General features: G+C 30.7%; 1 protein-coding gene across 1 annotated transcript in view; it reads right to left on the reverse strand.

The window, feature by feature from the left end:
- Window positions 1-18,206, reverse strand: part of CADM2 (cell adhesion molecule 2) — a 992,109-nt gene that overhangs the window by 7,611 nt on the left and 966,292 nt on the right. Inside the window, exon 9 of the mRNA XM_011356419.1 lies at window positions 769-894. Within this exon, the coding sequence (XP_011354721.1) occupies window positions 769-894 (126 nt within the window). The remainder of the gene's footprint in view (window positions 1-768; window positions 895-18,206) is intronic.

An 18,206-nucleotide genomic window follows, 5' to 3' on the forward strand; every position in this document is an offset into this window, starting at 1 on the left:
TGTTAGTTCTATGAGACTGGTAAATAGCCAACATTAAAACTACATTCATTTAGGAAGAAACTTATGCCATTTTTCTTATAAGTTGGAACATATTCTGAAACAGTTCACCTCTCTAAAGTTACATACTATCTTTCAGTTTTCAGGTAAATGTTGTAGATGAAGTTGTGGCCAAATTAGAGGCAACAGCCAGATGAATGGGTAATGAGTACTTTGATTTCTTTAATGATGGATACAGACCATGTAATCCATGCAGCTGTAGCAATCAGGATCTTTTGTTAAGGTGTTGATAATGATCACATCAACTGTGTCACCATTCATTTTGTTAACTCCATTTAAAAATAGATTATATCAATGGTTTTCAACCTAGCCCATTGCAAAATATATATACATATATATAGTTTCGTCTCACTAATATGTCCATGTGTGTGTCCGTAAACCTACAAACAAAACATTGACCAAATGCTTAATGTTTGTTGCATTTCAGTTCTACAGATAAATTACAAACTCGCTTCCTTTTTTATTTACTGAGCCCGTGACTTACTCTGTGACCTTTGGCCATTATTTTGCTGAGCCAATTTAACTTTAAAGTTGATTAAAATAATCAAGAATTCCCTAAAATACTTTAATATTTATATCTCTCTCCTTCTAGCTCTGTCTCTCTTTCTGTCTGTCTCTATCTCTTGTGTGCGCTCATAGAATATTTCATGGTAAAGCTAGTGTTTAGATTTTTTTGTCAAAATAAATAATATTTTATTACAGATGACCTACCTTTATGTCTTGCCAGATATCGACCAAGCAGAAATATAGAACACAGTGTGACAAATACAACTACAGCCACTATCCCTCCTATAAGAGCATGATCAGGGCCAGTCTGGCCAGCCAGAGCATTGGGATCTAGATGCCAAAAGAGAAAAAAAACATTGCTCAAGTTAGCGTGTTATTTAGTCTCAGAGTTTATATCTGCATTAGAATGAGTTATTTGAAATTAGCATATTTCTATTAAATAAATTTTCATTAATGTGTATTACACTAATGATCTAGTCAACAAATATTTATTGTATATCTATTATGTGCAAGACACCTGTGGCAAATATAACATTTGCCACATTAATCACTGTTGCTATTGAGTTTACATTTTAAAGAGAGACTAAGTATATAAATACACATATGTTTTGCAGTTTTATATCTTTCCTTTCTCCTCTTTCTCCATTTGAAAATATGCATGTGTAATTTTTAGTGTGACGAACACAGTTACACCATTTTAAAATAAAAATGTCATGAGAAAGGTTGGGGCTGGATATGATAACTTGGAATTTATCATTATAAATATTATTTAAAGCTATAGATATTGATAAACTCTCCAAGAGAGTGAGTCTAGGTGGAAAGAAAAGGTCTGACAACTGAGCCCTGAAAAACACTAATATTTAAAGTCTAGAAAGAGGAAATGCTTTTAGCAGAGCAGACTGAGAAGAAAACAGAGAGGTAGAGAAGATTCTGGAGAACACACTATTGTTGATCAAAGGGAAGAAGGTATTTCAAGGGTATTACCAACAGTGTTAAGTGTTGTTGATTGAAGGTGGAAAATGAATACTCAACATTGAGGATTAGATGCCTGTTAGACTTGTAGCTTTCAAGGAGGTAGTTGGAAAGATATAGGTTAATAATATACTTTTACATTCTGCCTTTAGTAAAGATAGTAAAGAAGATGAGCCCAGTAAAGTATAACCAGTTTGTAAGCAGAAATGAAAAAAGATCAAAAGAAAGCCCAGACATTTAGGTATTCAAATGTTTGGGAAATCAACTATTTATAGATGTTGCATACTAAGGGATAGAACTGAGTGAAACTCTAGGCTACAAAATCCATCAAAACTCAGCCCTATAGCAAAGATCAGATTGAATGCGCTGCCTACCCTCCCACACCCATTGTTACATATAGCCTCATTGTAGCTGCTTACAATCTAAGAGAGGGATTTAGAGACGGGAAAAGGAAAGAAATAAATTAGGCTCGGTAATTACTCAAAAGACCTTGGAGTATAGTTATAGGCACATGAATATGACACATAGATTAGGAGTCCACTGTGTTTTTTATTGAACTGTTGTGCCAAAGAAACGTATGTCTAGATAGAAGAAAAAAAAAAAAAAAAAAAAGACTATCTGAAACTTCAATCTCTGGAGCCCCAAACCTAGTGAAAGCAAGAAGTGAACTATTAAAGATGTGTAGTTGTCATGAGGGGTATATTCCCAAACACTCACTTCAGATGTGGCCATGGAGTATGACTGACGAGGTTGAATTCCCATAAGGTAGAATCGAGGGAAGCAAAAAACGAACAAACAAAAAAACAAACAAAACAAACAAACAAACAAAACCCACCAACGCAGGAGAGAATCCAGTTTCTGCAAGAAACTACAACTATCACCAAGGCAAAGTAATCTTTTAATGCCAGTCTGGCATGTTATTATAATTGCTACGGATAAGTGATCACTGTGTTTGTCATTCTTCCTTTATTTTTAAATGGAAGCATTTATATAAAGGAGCATTTCTCAGAGATCTATTCTATCACTGCATTTTGTGTATGGGTGGAGAGGTTCATTGATAACTTGTCTTTTGGTTCATTTGTCTCTTAACTAATGCATCCAGATATGATGAAGAGGATTGTGCATATCTATGATCTTGATCTTTGGGTCAGATATATTGGCTTGATGGGTCTTTAGGTTGTCTCTTTGGACAAGGAATGGCAGTGGTTTGTGTGAGGAAAATGAAATGGAAAAATTTTTGGTGATCAGAAGGATATATTGGGGCAGAGATTTTTTGCTTCCAACAAACTTGTTTCTTTTTCTTTCAGTGCACAGAGCAAAACATTCTCCACTGTCACTTGCAGTTGAATGTAACCATGTGATTTGTGTTCTAGGCAATTGAATGAAGGCCTAGCCAATAAAAACTTCCACATGTAACCTTGCAGAGTGATCTCGAGAGATAAAAGTTGAAAATGAGAGAGCCACAAGAATAAGTAAGGTTATTAGATCACTAAATCTCCACCTGGAAGAAAATTGCCAACTACGAACACATAAATTGAACTGCTAAAAAAGTTTATTTTCAAAACACAACATTAAACAGTTAATCTATTGCCACAGCTGTTATTAATTTCACTTTCTATTATATATTACTTGTATTTTCCTTAATCTCTGGCATAGGCTATAAACCCCAAAAAGGAAAAAAAAAAAAAAAAAAAGAGCAAAAAATAAACTTGGCCATGCTTCTAAATTCCCTATTTCTATTCCTTGCTTAGATACTTTAGAATTAATTTCAAATCCCACCTCTTGATCAAGTCCTAAATGCAGATTGTCATAAATCATATATATTCATTTTATTTGCTAAATATCTCTCAGAACAGAGCATTCTTTTAGGAAACTGAGAAGTCATTCTTATTCATACACCTCTGTAATTGTCTTATTTCCTGAAGGTAAATTCTGAGAAGTGGTATTGCTGAATCAAATGGTACAAAAATTTTAAGTCATTTATAAATATTACCAAGTTATATTGCAGAAAGCCTGCACAAATTCACTCTCCACCAACTGCACCTGAGTGACTCTTTTTCCCAGATAGTACTAACATCAGATACTAAAATTTAAAAAAAATTGTCTGTCTAATATTAAAAAATGTTAAGTATTTTGTATTAAATTATAAGTTAAAATAAATGTGTCTAAATACTTTTGTCCATATTAATTTATTAATTTTGAAATGTCCATTTATGCAGTTTAACCTTTTGTCCATTCAAATTTCTGTTATAATAGCTCTTTCCAAAAAAAAAAAAAAAAGATTACTATTTTCAGCAATTTCTTTTCTTTTATTTATTCTTCGTTTGTGGTCTTTTCAGCCATAGAGACATCTTATAACTTTATATAATCAAATCTATCAAACTTTTGTGTTATGATGTTCGACTTTTGAGTCATGATTTGAAATGCTTTTGCCATGATAAGATTTTACATATATAGATTTATATTGTCATCTAACACTCACATTATCACATTTTATTCCATCTAAAACATATCTCGGTCCATAATTTGAGGCTAAAATATAAAATATAACTTTAATTCTTATTTGATAACCAGTTGTCCCTACTCTATTTCTTTCATCAATAATTTTTGTCATCATAAACTAAATGTCTACATTTTTTTTTATATTTCTGCATATTCTAATCTATTTTATGTGAGAGACTTATCCTACACTAATATTGTATTTTTAAAAATCATTTTAATGCTTTGGATGATAAATCTCAGATAAAGTTCAGAATAATTTTGCAAGAAATGAAAATACAGTAGATTATTTATTAGAATTATACTAATTTATAGATTTTTTAATATAGTGTATTTTCCACGATCATAATATGATTCTTTCATTATTCAAGCCTTTAGCATCTTTTAGTAAGTTGTGTAGTTTTCTGATACATGACAGCGTGTTTTCATTGATGTTATTTCCCAGTTCTAAACAATATTTTAAATATTTAATGTTTTGAAAACTTTAATATTAGTTTAAAAATGTGTTATTTTTTATTAAACTTTATTTCTTATTTCTTCTATTTCCACTCATTTTTTGTTTTGTATTTATTTTCTAAACCATCATGTCTAGTATTTGTCAAGATTATATTTGTCATTTTTTAAATTAAATTAAGTTTAATTTAATTTTAGTTTTAAAAAAAATTTTAATTAGTTTCAAGTATACAGAACATTAGTTAGACATCTATATAGTTAGTAAAATGATTCCCAAAATTGCTCCCTCCCTCCCCTGACTCTCCACCTAGCCAATATATTAGTGCTAATTGTACCACCTACGCCATGCTCCCCATCCCCGTGACCATCTGTCTGCTATTAATTTGTACTTCTTTAATACTTCACCCCATTCTCCCAGCTCCCCCAAACCCCCGCCCCTCTGTCCATCACCAAATTGTCCACTATATTTGAGAGTCTGTTTTTGATTAGTTTGTTCTTTTTATTTCTTAAATTCTGCATATAAGTGAAATCATATAATGTTTATCTCTCTGACTGACTTAAATACTTTCTAGGTTCATCAAAGCAATGTCTTTTTCCATTCTCTTCGTTTTCATCTGTAGGGGTCTTGTTTTCTTATCTTTTCAGCCACTCTATCTTTTGATTGGAGCATTTAATTTTTTTTCCAATTTTTTTCCACCATTCCTATCGGAATGTAGTTGTTTCCATTCTTAATTTCTGTTTTTGATACATGTTTTTTTCTTCTTAAAGAAGTCCCTCCAATGTTTCCTGTAATTCTGGCTTGGCGGTGATAAATTCCTTTAGTTTATTTTTATCTGGGAAGCTCTTTATCTGTCCTTCAACTCCGAATGATAGCTTTACTGAATAAATTATTCTCGATTGTATATCCTGGGTCTTCATCTTGTCGAATATTTTTTGTCATGCACTTCTGTCTTGCATAATTTCTTTTGAGAAATCAGCTGCCAGTCATATGGATGTTCCCTTATATGTAATTATCTGTTTTTCTCTTGCTGCTTTTAATATTCTTTCTTTGTATTTAACCTTTGGCATTTTAATTATGATGTGTCTTGGTGTGGGTTTCTTTGGATCCTTGATTTTTGGAATTCTCTGAGCTTCCTGGGGTTTTATGTCCATTTCCTTCACAAGGTTAGTAAAGTTTTCCATCATTATTTCCTCAAACAGCTGTTCAACATTTTGATTTTACTCTGTTACGCTGATCGGATAAATATTTAGAGCCTTAATTGTGTCCCATATGCTCTTTAAGTTATTTTTATAGTCTTGGAATCTTTTTTCTTGGCATTCTGATTGAGTGTCCTGATTGGCTTTCCTGTCCTGTAGTTAGGGCATGTGATCCTCTTCTTTATTTACTTTGTTTATTCCTTTGTTTATTCCATTTAATATACTTCTCAACTCAGATAATGTGTTCTCCATTTCAGATTGGTTTCCTTTTATAATTTCCATTTCCATTTTTACTTCTTTGTTGGAGTTCTCTGCACTTCCCAAAGTTCAATGAGTATCTTTATAACTAGTGTTTTGAACTCTGCATCTGTTAGATTACTTGACTCTATTATATCTGGGTCTCTGTTTTGTTCTGTCATATGGTTTCTGCTTCTTTGTCTTCCCATTTTGGTTGCCTTTCCATGTCTGTTTCTATATACTAAGCAAAACTCCCAAGTCTCCTGGTCTTATTAGTGTGGATTTGTGAAGTAGGTGTCCAATGGCACAGTCCTGAGAGGGGTTCAGCTGCAGGCCAAATTTAGCTCAAGCCTCTAACCCTTTGGGACACGATTCAGCAAGCAATCCACAGATGCTGTGCTTATAGTTGCTTCAAAAGGCTACACCAGAAACCAAGGCCAGCTGCCTCCAACAATGTGAGTCTCAGCAATGAACACCTGACTTGCTGAGGATACACATTGATGTGGCTTGGGTGGAGCCCGAATTGGGGTAGGCGAGGTTTTAGGAAATCCTCTGGGTAGAGTGACCTTTGTTATCCAGTTTGATGACATCACAGTTATGGTGGTGCTGTGTCTGGATCGCTGCTCAGGACCAGGCAGCCCGGCATCTTCACCCTGTCCTACCTTCTGCTATTGCAGGGTGCTTTCTTGGATTTCTTTGTAGTCATATGGCTTGTTCATCTAGATCCCAGGCGATTTTTCTTTGATGTTGCTCTTTGTTTCCATTACAACTTTGATTTGGTTGCCAGAGGGATGAACAGAGCTTCTATCTTCTACACCATTTTTTTTTCTCCCTCTATATTTGTAATTTTTATTTTCTGACCATCAGACTTAATTTTCCTACTAGTTTAAATAGTGTTTTAATTGTATTCTTAAGATTTGTCCTTTTATAATTAATACAAATGTTATATATATTTTTTCTACTGCACTAGTTAGTGTTTTGTGTACTATAATGTCAATATTATCCTGATTTTGATGATTTTAGAATTGCATCAAAAGTCTAAATGGACTAGCCACAATCCTCCTTTTGATAGCAGTTGGTCTCTTTACTCATCTCAATATTTAGAGTTACTTTCATAGTCCCTATTTAACTAACATTTGATAATAAAGATATTTATCACTTATGATACGCAGCTCACATCTTTTCAAAAGAAAAGGTCATAAGAACATCATTCTTGAACCTTAAATATCTAAGTATTATTTTGCTGTGACTAAATACACAACTGGCTAAAGAAACCCTATTTTTTAAATCTTTTTGACTTAATTTAGAACAATTTGTCAGTGTTTTTACTATTTGTTTTGCTCTCTCCTCAATAAATCTGATATGCAGATTTTTGTTCATTCTTTTTAAGTGACCTGTTTTTCTACATGATTGCTATCAAATTTCAGTTTTTCCCTCCATTATATTTTGATATTTTATGTAGATTTTTTTGTAGTTTGTATCTAGACAGAATTTTGCTTCATTTGTAAACCTAATATTTTATTAAAATCAAATTAGTTCATTTGTTTTTCAGCTCATAAATTTTTTTCAACTCTACTTTTGATTAACATTTATTCTTTCTATTTTCTTCCTTGGAAAATCTAATTCTGTACTGGTAAAAACTCCATATTTTATGATGTATATATGTCATTCTCTCTATCTTATTTTTATAATCATTTTACTAATTTACATATTGTTTTAGTTATATTTCCCATGTTTATTTTCTATTTAGTTGATTTCATTTTCTGACATTTCTTATTCTTCCAAAAAGATTTTGTTATTGATTGTCACTTTAATACACTCTCTCTTTAATACTTGTCTGTACTTAGTAGACATTTTAAACAGTTTTATAATGTTGACAATAGAAGTGGTAGCTTTTTATTATTTTCTTTATTTTAGCATAATAATTCCATTTAAACATCTGGGAAAATGTTTTTCCTTGGTGTGCATACATTATTTCTCTTCTTTTATTGCAAACATTTTTCATTGGATACAAATTAATTTTTTTATTCTGTTTATAAATTCTTGTGTTTACTTATTTTCATTCTTATTGTTGAGATGTTTTGAAAAAGGAGTCTTTTCTGATGCTTCAGGTGTTTTTTTCTGCTCAACTATAATGCTGTAGATCAATCCATTTGCAGAAACTATCTTTGTAACTGAAATATGGATCCTATGACATCTGTACATAGTGGATGGACTAGAGAAAGAGACTAAGGATGTAAATCATTATTGGTGAGAGATTTTTATTAATTTCATATACTTTTGCCTGTAGTCTTCATTTGCACAATAGGACCTCAGATATTATAGGTCATCTCTTCCTTTTTTTTTTTGTACTAAAACAATTTGATCTGTTAGAATTTCTTTTAGATCAATTCACTTGATTTCAGGTACATTTCTAGATATATTATGACTTTCAGAGAAAGTAATCTATTAACACACACTTATTTAACCTTATTCATGAATGTTCTACATGTATTCTTATAATCTATGAAGAAAACACTTTAATCTTTAGTCTTCATTTCATTAACAAAATAAGTCAATATTTAGTTATAGGATTTTTAAGATTTCAAAGATAATGTGAATATAGAGAATGCTGCTTTGCATTTCTATCTATAAATGTATTTTAAAAACTAATATTCTTGGTTATGCTTCTTATTATTCCCCCATAACTGTTAAACTAAAAGTCTGTCCTTAATTTCTATTCTTAGCAACTAAAACAAGTGATTGAGGTTGAGAATCAGATAAGTATCATTTGAACAATGCAGAGATAATACATAATTTAAATGTCTAAGTCCCAGTGAGAACCTCTTATATATCCTTCCTTTCATTCTTCTCTTTCTTGTCATAGCAATAAAAAAAAAATAAAATAAAAAAAATAATGAAGCACAGCTTTCTAAAGTTTCTTTACAGATAGCTGAGTCTTAATATTTATTCAGGAAAATACATCATGTATCTTTAAAGATCATTGTACATTCTCAAGCGTTAGCCTGTGATTTTCTGCAGTTAGCCTGTTAACATTGGAGTGAGTAAATTCTAATTGATGGGACAATATATAGCAGTCTCTTTTACTTAAGAATGCACAAAATACACAAAAAATAAAGAACTAAATACTTCTGAGCTTAACATTCTTCAGTTAATGTTACTGGACTCTTCATGAAAGATTTCAAAAACAAAAAGTTGTCAAATAATAATATTTAGGGTTAATAATTTCTGATATTAAGAGGACTAGAAAATAATCTTATAGTTTTATTTAAAATTTTAATATGGGGAAATTCTAAATTATATGATTATATCTCTGATGTCATTGCTGGCGATATCCATCATCAAATATCTGTCTGGTCTTTCATGTTATAGCTCCCTTAAAATAAAAAGTACAAACTCTAAAAAAAATCTGATGTTCTAAGATCACAGAATGAAGAAATTGTAAATCTACATAGTTTTTAATTCAAGTGTTAAAATTGTTTTACAATAAATATTTTTATTGTTACCATATATGATTTTCAGTTTGAATAAAATGCTAGGTAAGAATAAATTTTAAATAATTGTATTAAATGTTTTAAAATTATATTCCAAGACAAATTAAAAAAATAATTATTGTATATGAAAATAAATACTTTTTCAAAGGCAAATTTGAATTAACAATTACAATTTTTTTAAAAAATTGGCAAAACTAAGGATATGAACTATATTAAGCATATTAACTCATCTATTTGTGAGACTGATAAGTAATTTTTACTGTTTTCTTACTAAAATGTAATAAAAACTATATACAAACTTTAAATGTCAGGGTTCAGATTACAGGTTTATTATCAGTACTTGAGTATCAACTTAAAAAAATATATGGAATAGTGATTTAAATAGACTAGAAAATTGCCGTTTAAGTGAGGAGTTAAAGTCAAGTTAAAAGAAATCTTTAATATATTTAGGAATATAATTCAATGTCAATATTGAAAAATAAAAAGTAAGAGAAAGCTGGAATGAATAGAAAATGAATTAGTGAGGAAAAGCAAGTGCCTCTTAAGCAAAAGTCACCATAGTTCCCTAGTAAGAACCATCGGAGTTGTGGATCAAGAGTTAAATGAATCAAGAGCAGAGTAGAATAAGTCTGGATCAAATATGATACTAGAATGCATGATTAAAGCCCTTTGAACAATAAAACCACTCATATAGCTTAGTCTGTGACCATTTTGGAATTAATGATTTTTTTTTGAGAGGGGGAGTGATTGAAAATTCTTGGAGGAACTTCGGTTTAACAATAAAATCATTAAAAATATGAAATTAAACTCATAAAAATAAGGAATAGCTGAGATTATCACCTTTAGAAACAGACAGCATAGAAATTTTTCAGATTTTCTTATATAAGTGATTCTCCAGCACAATCAAGTGATATTTAGCATTTCTAGTTAACTCCCTCTTTTCTGAGAATGCACTTGTACAGTATATTTAAGACTTTGGAAAGTAGAATATTTTTTTTTTAAGAAACTGCTGTAGACTATATTTTGTCCCCCTCAAAATTCATATGTTGAAGCCTTAATCCTCAATGTAATGGTATTTGGAGATGAGACCTTTGAGAGAAAACTAGGTTTAAATGAGGTCATGAGGTGTGGCCCTCGTGATGAGATTAGTGCCCTCGTAAGAAGAGAAAAAAATATCAGAGAGCTAGTAGCTCTCTCTCTCCCTGTCTCTCTCTGCCAAGTGAGGACACAGCTTAAAGGCAGTCATCTGGAAGCAAGGAAGAGAACTTTCACCAGAACACAAGCATGCTGGTACCCTGATCCTGGTCTTCCAATCTCTAGAACTGTGAGAAATAATACATTTCTATTGTTATGTCTCTCGGTCTATGGTATTTTGCAGCCTGAAATGACTAATACAGAAACTACAGCATGATCTTTTTTTATGTATTATCTTACTTGAATTATTTGAAAACTTAAGGCAATGAAAAATAGGTTTTAGGAAGTCTGGATAATCCATATTCATCCCCAGCCAATGATCTGACAAATAGAACATCCAAGTTTGCACAGATGAATTCCTTTTAGTGAGTTACCTGTAATTGAGTTGTGCATTATATTAGGTGTTGTAGTGAGTTACACTGCAAACCTCTGGCCTCCATCTACCCACATGCCAGTGTCCCATAGTAGTTAAGATGTAATGATTGATGTCAAGAGCATCACATGAGATTAGTCTTGGAATGAAACTATTTTGGGTTATATAGGCAAATAGAAGGAAAGCAGTGGAACGAAGCAGAAAAAGTCAGTGAAAGTTTTTAAAGTATAAGAAACTGCTCACAAAATCCTGGATTTAAAAATTGTTTATACCAAACCTTAAACCACTTACTGCTATCAGTTTGACTTTGGGCAAGTTTCTTAACCTTCTCATCTTTAGAATGTGAATATTTCTTATTTCCCAGGAGTGTCAAAGACTAAATGTGTTACCGTGCAAAAAGGGCTTAGAAGAATGTCTGACACAATGCAATGTAAGCACTATCTAAATGTTAGCTTTATGTGGTGGGGGCGGGGGTTGGGAGAATGTGGAAAGTATGAACTGCTGTGTAGAAAAATATAGGTTCCCTTTGCAACTTTTTAAGACTCGGTCAGGACTTTATGTGGCAACCATTTTAAGTGTTTGAATATTTGAGAGAAGGGGGACTATTAATAGAGAAAGATTTGTATAACATGCGATTAGATAAAATGAATCTGGTGGGAGTCTGATGGATGAAGATTAAATGAGAGAATAATTGATTGAATATTTTGTCTGTGCCATGTTCTGCATTATAAAAGGCTTATTTTATTCAATGCATGTAAAGTATTGACTCAAAAATCATATTTATTATTAATATAAAGATTGATAATCTGTGGGACAGCTTGCCTAAGCGAGTTTTTGGAATAACTTTTGAAAAGTTTTAAAAATAATTATGAAAGTAAGTTTTTAGGATGTATTAGATGACTCTTATTTGAGAGTAAGAGTTTGCTGAGATAATTTCTAGTGATTTATTGTTTCACCTAATTGCATTCTCTTTTCTTCTATCAAAAAGAAAAATTCAATGCCCATCTATGCTAAATGACCCCCTGTTAGTGCTGTTTCTTTATCTTGTAAGACTTTCTTCTTCTATGTATGTAAAGTGCAAATAACAGTGATCAGTTTCTCCACGTCCATTAGCCTCGAATAGTTTTATTCAGAAGACTTTTCTCTTGAATTAATTCACTTGCTTCAGTTTTATTTTCCCCCAAAGATATGTGTTCTTGAAAATAAAAGTTACATCTTACACTTGTAATATAGCTGTAACAGCACTTTTACATAGTTTAGAACCAAGCAAATTGAGTGAGTGAATGAATAATATTACACTCATACTGAATTCCAGAGAAAACTTGGATCTTTAGATACCAATTTGTTGTGCTGAGTAATGGATCACTGTTACTTTGTGATATTAAATCATGTGTTTAAATATAATAATACTGCTACTATCTAAATATTTTAGAAATTAATTCTAAGTGAAAATAACATCTAGATTTTTATTTAATGCTTTGCATAATTTAATTCTAATATTAAATTTGAATTTTTTCTATGTACTTAAGAGCCTATTTTCCCTCTTTTTAAATATAATAATGCTTCAGAAAGAAGGTCACTATGGTAAAACATTAGAAATAGTTACACATAATTAATGGAGAAAAAATAGACTATCTTTTGGCAGTATATGATATTAGCAAAGTCCCTGAAGAGAAATGCATCGCTACATCACTCAAGGATCATCTATTATCTTCTAATTTTATGTATAATTACTGTTTCTGACAAAAATACTTAAGAACAATCTCTAAAGGATAGAAAACATGAAAATATATTGTTCTTTATGTGTTTGCAGTGATTACACATAATTTTAACAATGAACAATGTGTATAGGAACTTTAAATCGATAGGTTCTAAATTAATGCTACATCACACAATAAGTTTTCAATAACAGGGAAAAAAAGTCCCAGGAAAAACAACACTTAGCCTTTCCTTTCAAAAATGTATTTATTTTACTATAAATTTGTTTCCACATCAGGCCGATAAAAACAAATGCCACCATAAGTTTCTATGAGTACTTCTAGTACATAGATTTCCTATTCAGAAAGATTTTGACAATAATTATAGCATCACTGTTTTGTTTGTTTTGTTTTGAATTTGGTGTTTCAAAGTTGTTTAGCTTAGAGATATTTAATTTATAAAATGCTTCAGCAAGTGAAGAGTGATTTCGGAGACACAAACGTGAAGTGTCGCTGTATCTTACTTTAATTTTGTGCATTGGGAAATAGATTCCTTCTCCTGAGAATTTCCTCCTCTCAAGATATATTTATTTTTCATGACTTATAGGTTTTCTAATTCTATAACATTTGATTTTGTTAACTCATATTATAAATAGTTAATAATGTGTTGGGCCCAAACAAAATATATACTTATATAAGATACTCTTTCCTTAAGAACAATAATTTAAGTGGAAAACTTCTCTTTAAAAGGTGCTCATATTTTGAGGTAAAGTAGGTTGTAGCATAATCTGTTCATTTCACTGATCTTTCTCTGGTGAACTCTATATAGTATTTCCTTGATTACTTCAAGTGAGAAATTTTTTCTCTGAAGAATTTAAAAATCCGCAGAGGACTCTCAGTCAGCAGAGTAGTGTAGCTATTAGGACCAAGGGCCCTTCACAAAGGGCCCTTAGTCCTAATAGCTACACTACTCTGCTGACTGAGAGTTTTACCTCCTTTAGCACTGACATGCAAAAAGGGGGTGAACTTGCCAGAGGTGATTACTTGTGTGATAACAGGAAAAATGTGAAAGAAATTAATAGTTTTTAAGGTTATCTATGTGACCAAAGATAGATCAAGGGAAATTTTTGAGTAACCATGGGTTTATTTGCTGCTTGGAAAAGTCAGCTAAATTATCCATTAGGCATGTGCCATAGAGTATAATTTTCCTGCATTAAACAGTAGTCTCTCTAAATCAGAAAAGATCTGAAATAATATCACTCAGAACCATAAGACTCAAATACTAGTATCAGTTTAACTTTCTTATAGTTTCAATTTTCTACATCTATATATAAGAATATATATCTGCTGTCTTCCTTGACGAATTATTGTTGAAATCAGTTTATATGGAACTGTGTTCATAAGTCAAATCTAATAGCTGTTCAATAAATAGAATGTGAATCAAATAATGTGCTTTATAAGGCTAGAGAGTAAACAAATCTGTATTTTGTAGTTCTGTGTTATTTATTTTCATGAAAAATATACTCAAATTCATTCTACAGTGTGCAATTTCTTTTACATTTATATGATCTGTATAAGCTGCTGGGTTTTTATTATTATTATTATTATTATTATTATTATTTTGTTGCCTCATGTCTTTCTAACTAGAACTGTTCTGCCTTCAATGTCAAGAATACCTAAATCTTAGCACATCACTGGTCTCAGCCTACACACATAAAATGAATAAATGAAACAACCATTAAAAAGGAAGACAAATGACTAGCATATGACATCACCATATGTCTATTTTGGCAATGTGTTCTGTGCAAATCTAAAAAGATGAATTAAAGTATTTTTAAGTAGACTAGAAGGTTAAATAATTATATGCAATGATTTCTACAGGGGAGTAGAATCCAGATTTAAGCATATTTCTTTTTTAAACTAAACTTAACAATAACAACAACAACAAAAAAGTGATCTGATAATAATTAAATAAGTATGTTTTTATTTTTTATTTATCTTTTTATTTTATTTATGCCTACAGCATCTGGTATTCCTAGGTGGTCTTCTATCCAAGTACTAATCAGGCTTGACCCTGCTTAGCTTCCGAGAATAGATGAGATCGGGCATATTCAGAGTGGCGTGGCTGTAGACTAAATAAGTATGCTTTTAGAGGAAATAACAAGAGTAGGACAGATTTATTTTTAAAATACTTAGAAAAATAAGATTAAATGTTTGACAATGAGAATATTTATAATGCTCAACATTATTCTAAAAAGTTTAGTCTGTATCAATTGTTTATACTATCTGTCCATATGCAGACACGATTGCGATAAAACATAAACAGTTAAAATGGTGAGGAAAGATCACATGTAGAAACATGTTTATTTTTTTATAGACCAACACATCAACAACATAATACTAAAATAATTTCCCTTTATAACCCAGTCAGCTCTAAAATATGCACTGTGTGTAATATGTCACAGGCTCAAATTCACTCAAACAAATTTTATTGCATTATTGTTTTTGGATTGATTATCCTGGTGATAATTGTAATAGTCATATTGTCTATGTTGATGTAAGTTTTTTAAAATCACTATGAATGGTCATTGAACCAGTTTCTCAGTTACAATAATGAATATATTCAGAAGCATATAATGTGCATGTCCTTTTTATACATCATTTAGGAGAAACAATCACATCCCAGTGAGAAAAGTGTGTGAATGTTTTAAATATTAAAATCTTAAGCTTACTGGAATCTGACCCTAATATTTTTTCATATACTAAATTATGTTCAAATAAAAACTAAGTATCTTCTATCTTGCCCTTACTGGTCCTTTATGTACTAGTTGTGTGACCAGTATATAACTTATTTGCTTTCTGTTTCACATATGTAACACAGGATAATAGTAAAATGAACCATGTAGAACTTTTGTGTGGATCAGATGAGGTGATACATATAAAGATTTTATTACAACACCTGCCCCATAAAAGATAATATTTATTAAAAACATTATTCTTATAATTTTATTAAATTTATCATAAGTGAGGTACCAAGCTCCAAACTGAAAACAGAACCTAAGGCAAACTGAATTAGACTTGTATGAAAGTATTTTCATTGGAGAAAAAGAGCTATCAAGAGGACGTATCATGATCGATGTGTATTAAAAAGTAACTGGATATCTGAACAGAAATGTTCTGGTGAATCACTTTCTCAGGTTTCAGAAGGGATTCCTTTCTTGAGATCCTTTGTTCTCTCTGTATTGTGTTCTCTCCTGAGACCATTTCATGAGAGGATTGGAAGAGTCAAAGACCAAGCATCACTGAGTTTCCTCCTCACTTCTTAATCCAGAACATTTTTTTCAAAATGGCCAAAGATGTAAATGGTGGCTAGACTTGGTAAATTCACTTATACATACATTTAGACCCAGAAGATAATATAGAAAATATGTTTAGAGTTCAAATGATTGATTTACTGACAAGAAAAATTCAGCCTCTTGGTTTAATTAATGAGTTACAAGAAAAAAATACATTAGGTATCTCAAATACTATATTATACAAAGTAATTCAGAGTGTCACTTATTATTCTTAAATCTATTGAGTAGATTTACTTATCCAGCTATAAAAAAAATTTTGAAAGAAGTCTATCAAATTCAGTGATTTTTTTCTAACATGAATTTTGAGGAAAATATTAGTGTAAAACTCCAGTGAAGTTAACTCTTGGAGATCTGGCTCCATTGTACAAAATTTACATATTTAATATCTATCAAGATCTGCTATATCATCACCATCATTAATAATTTAATAATCAGAGAGCTTACAGATCTAGACACTGAATATGAAAGAAGTAGCTGTGTGCATGTTTGTGAGTATAAAGTAAACTCCATTGTTTCCTCAAATAAATAAAAATAGAGTTTGCAGAAAACATACCATGCTTAAGTTATGACAATGCTTTCAATTTAAACATACATAACATTTGCATATTTCATAAATTAATGAACTGTGTATTTTTTAATTTAAGAAATAAGTATGTAAAATGAACTAACTAAGCCTGTAATAATTTCTTCAGAGGAAATTGACTTAAACATTAATAAGTGACAGATATGCCTATAAAATAATTCTGTTCTTACAAGTTAATATATATTAGGATTATATGTAAAATTTTGTCCTACATCATTGTTAAAAAGCACTGGGCCTAAATTCCTGTTATACATAAAGTAATTATTCATTTTTACAGTTATTACATAGCATTTTGTAGTCCAAGCATACAAATAAGAAGACCTAACTGAAAGCTCTGAGATGTATTCACTATGTCTTGTAGTCATAAAAGTAGATTTCTAAAGCCTTTTTAAAATGGTACTTAATACCTAAGAATGCTCTAGAATTTTAATGAAAGAGCCTTTTATCTTTTCTCTACCTAAGCAAGTCCCATACAATTTAGAAAAAGAGACTATGTCCTTCATAGAACTAAATATATAATCTAAAATACATAATCTAAATATATAATCTAAAATAAATCATATCTAATTGTAACTGGAAACCTAATGTAGTAATAATCAGTCTTTCAAGTTTTACTTAATTGTTTATTTCTGTTTCTATAATAAATGGAGCATTATTTCTCTTCTTTCTCCTTTCTCCCGCTTCCACATAATCACTTTTTCTGCATTCTTTCCTAGAATCTGTTATTTACCAAGAGTTCAAATTGTCTTCCTAGATAACATATCAAGAAAATAACAAAGAATTATTATGTTTTCAAGGTCTTATTGTAAAGCTACAGCTCAGCACCACAAATAAATGTTAATATCTGCTTCTCTCTTATGTTCACTGACTCATAACTGTTTTTTTTTTTAAACTTTACATATGAAAGAAATTTTAAATCTATATTACTTGTAAGGTTGTCTGTTATTAAGTATAAAATAGAAAAAAAAAGTCTTAAAACAGTTCTTTATCAAAGAAGAACTTAAAAACCTGTGTTTTTTAGAAAAAAAGATTTACCATAAAAATGCAATACTAAATGAAAGATAATCTCAATTAAATTTTCTTTTATAGGCAGAGAGACTCAATTTAGTATGAACTGAGTGATCCTGACAGTTTACTTTACTCTCTGAGGCTTGGTTCAATCTTTTGTAAAATGCTCTCTTCTGATCCTTTATCTTATAGAATTGTTGTTAAGGCGAAGTGAGTTTTGATATGGAAAGTTCTTAGTGTGGTGCTCAGTACAGAGTAAATTTCTTTTTCTGACTTGAAAATAAAATGACATAAACATAATACAAATTTCCAAATGTAAAGAAATATGTAAAATTAAGTTAAACTCTTCCATTACCCCCATTCCTCCAGAGATAACCTTTATCCATTTTTAATAGACATATTTTTCAATGTTCTTCATATATACTAACATCGTTCAGCTTTGCTTATTTATATATTAGTACTGTATAAAAATATCGAAGTAGAATAGTTGTGGTTTACTCATCCAATATTAAATAAAGTTTTGCTATCTGGCATTTTCCCAACAGGAAAATTCTGACAAGTGAACTTTTTGATATTTTC

The sequence above is a fragment of the Pteropus vampyrus genome, unplaced genomic scaffold, assembly GCF_000151845.1.
Source record: "Pteropus vampyrus isolate Shadow unplaced genomic scaffold, Pvam_2.0 Scaffold26, whole genome shotgun sequence".
Taxonomy (NCBI): domain Eukaryota; kingdom Metazoa; phylum Chordata; class Mammalia; order Chiroptera; family Pteropodidae; genus Pteropus; species Pteropus vampyrus.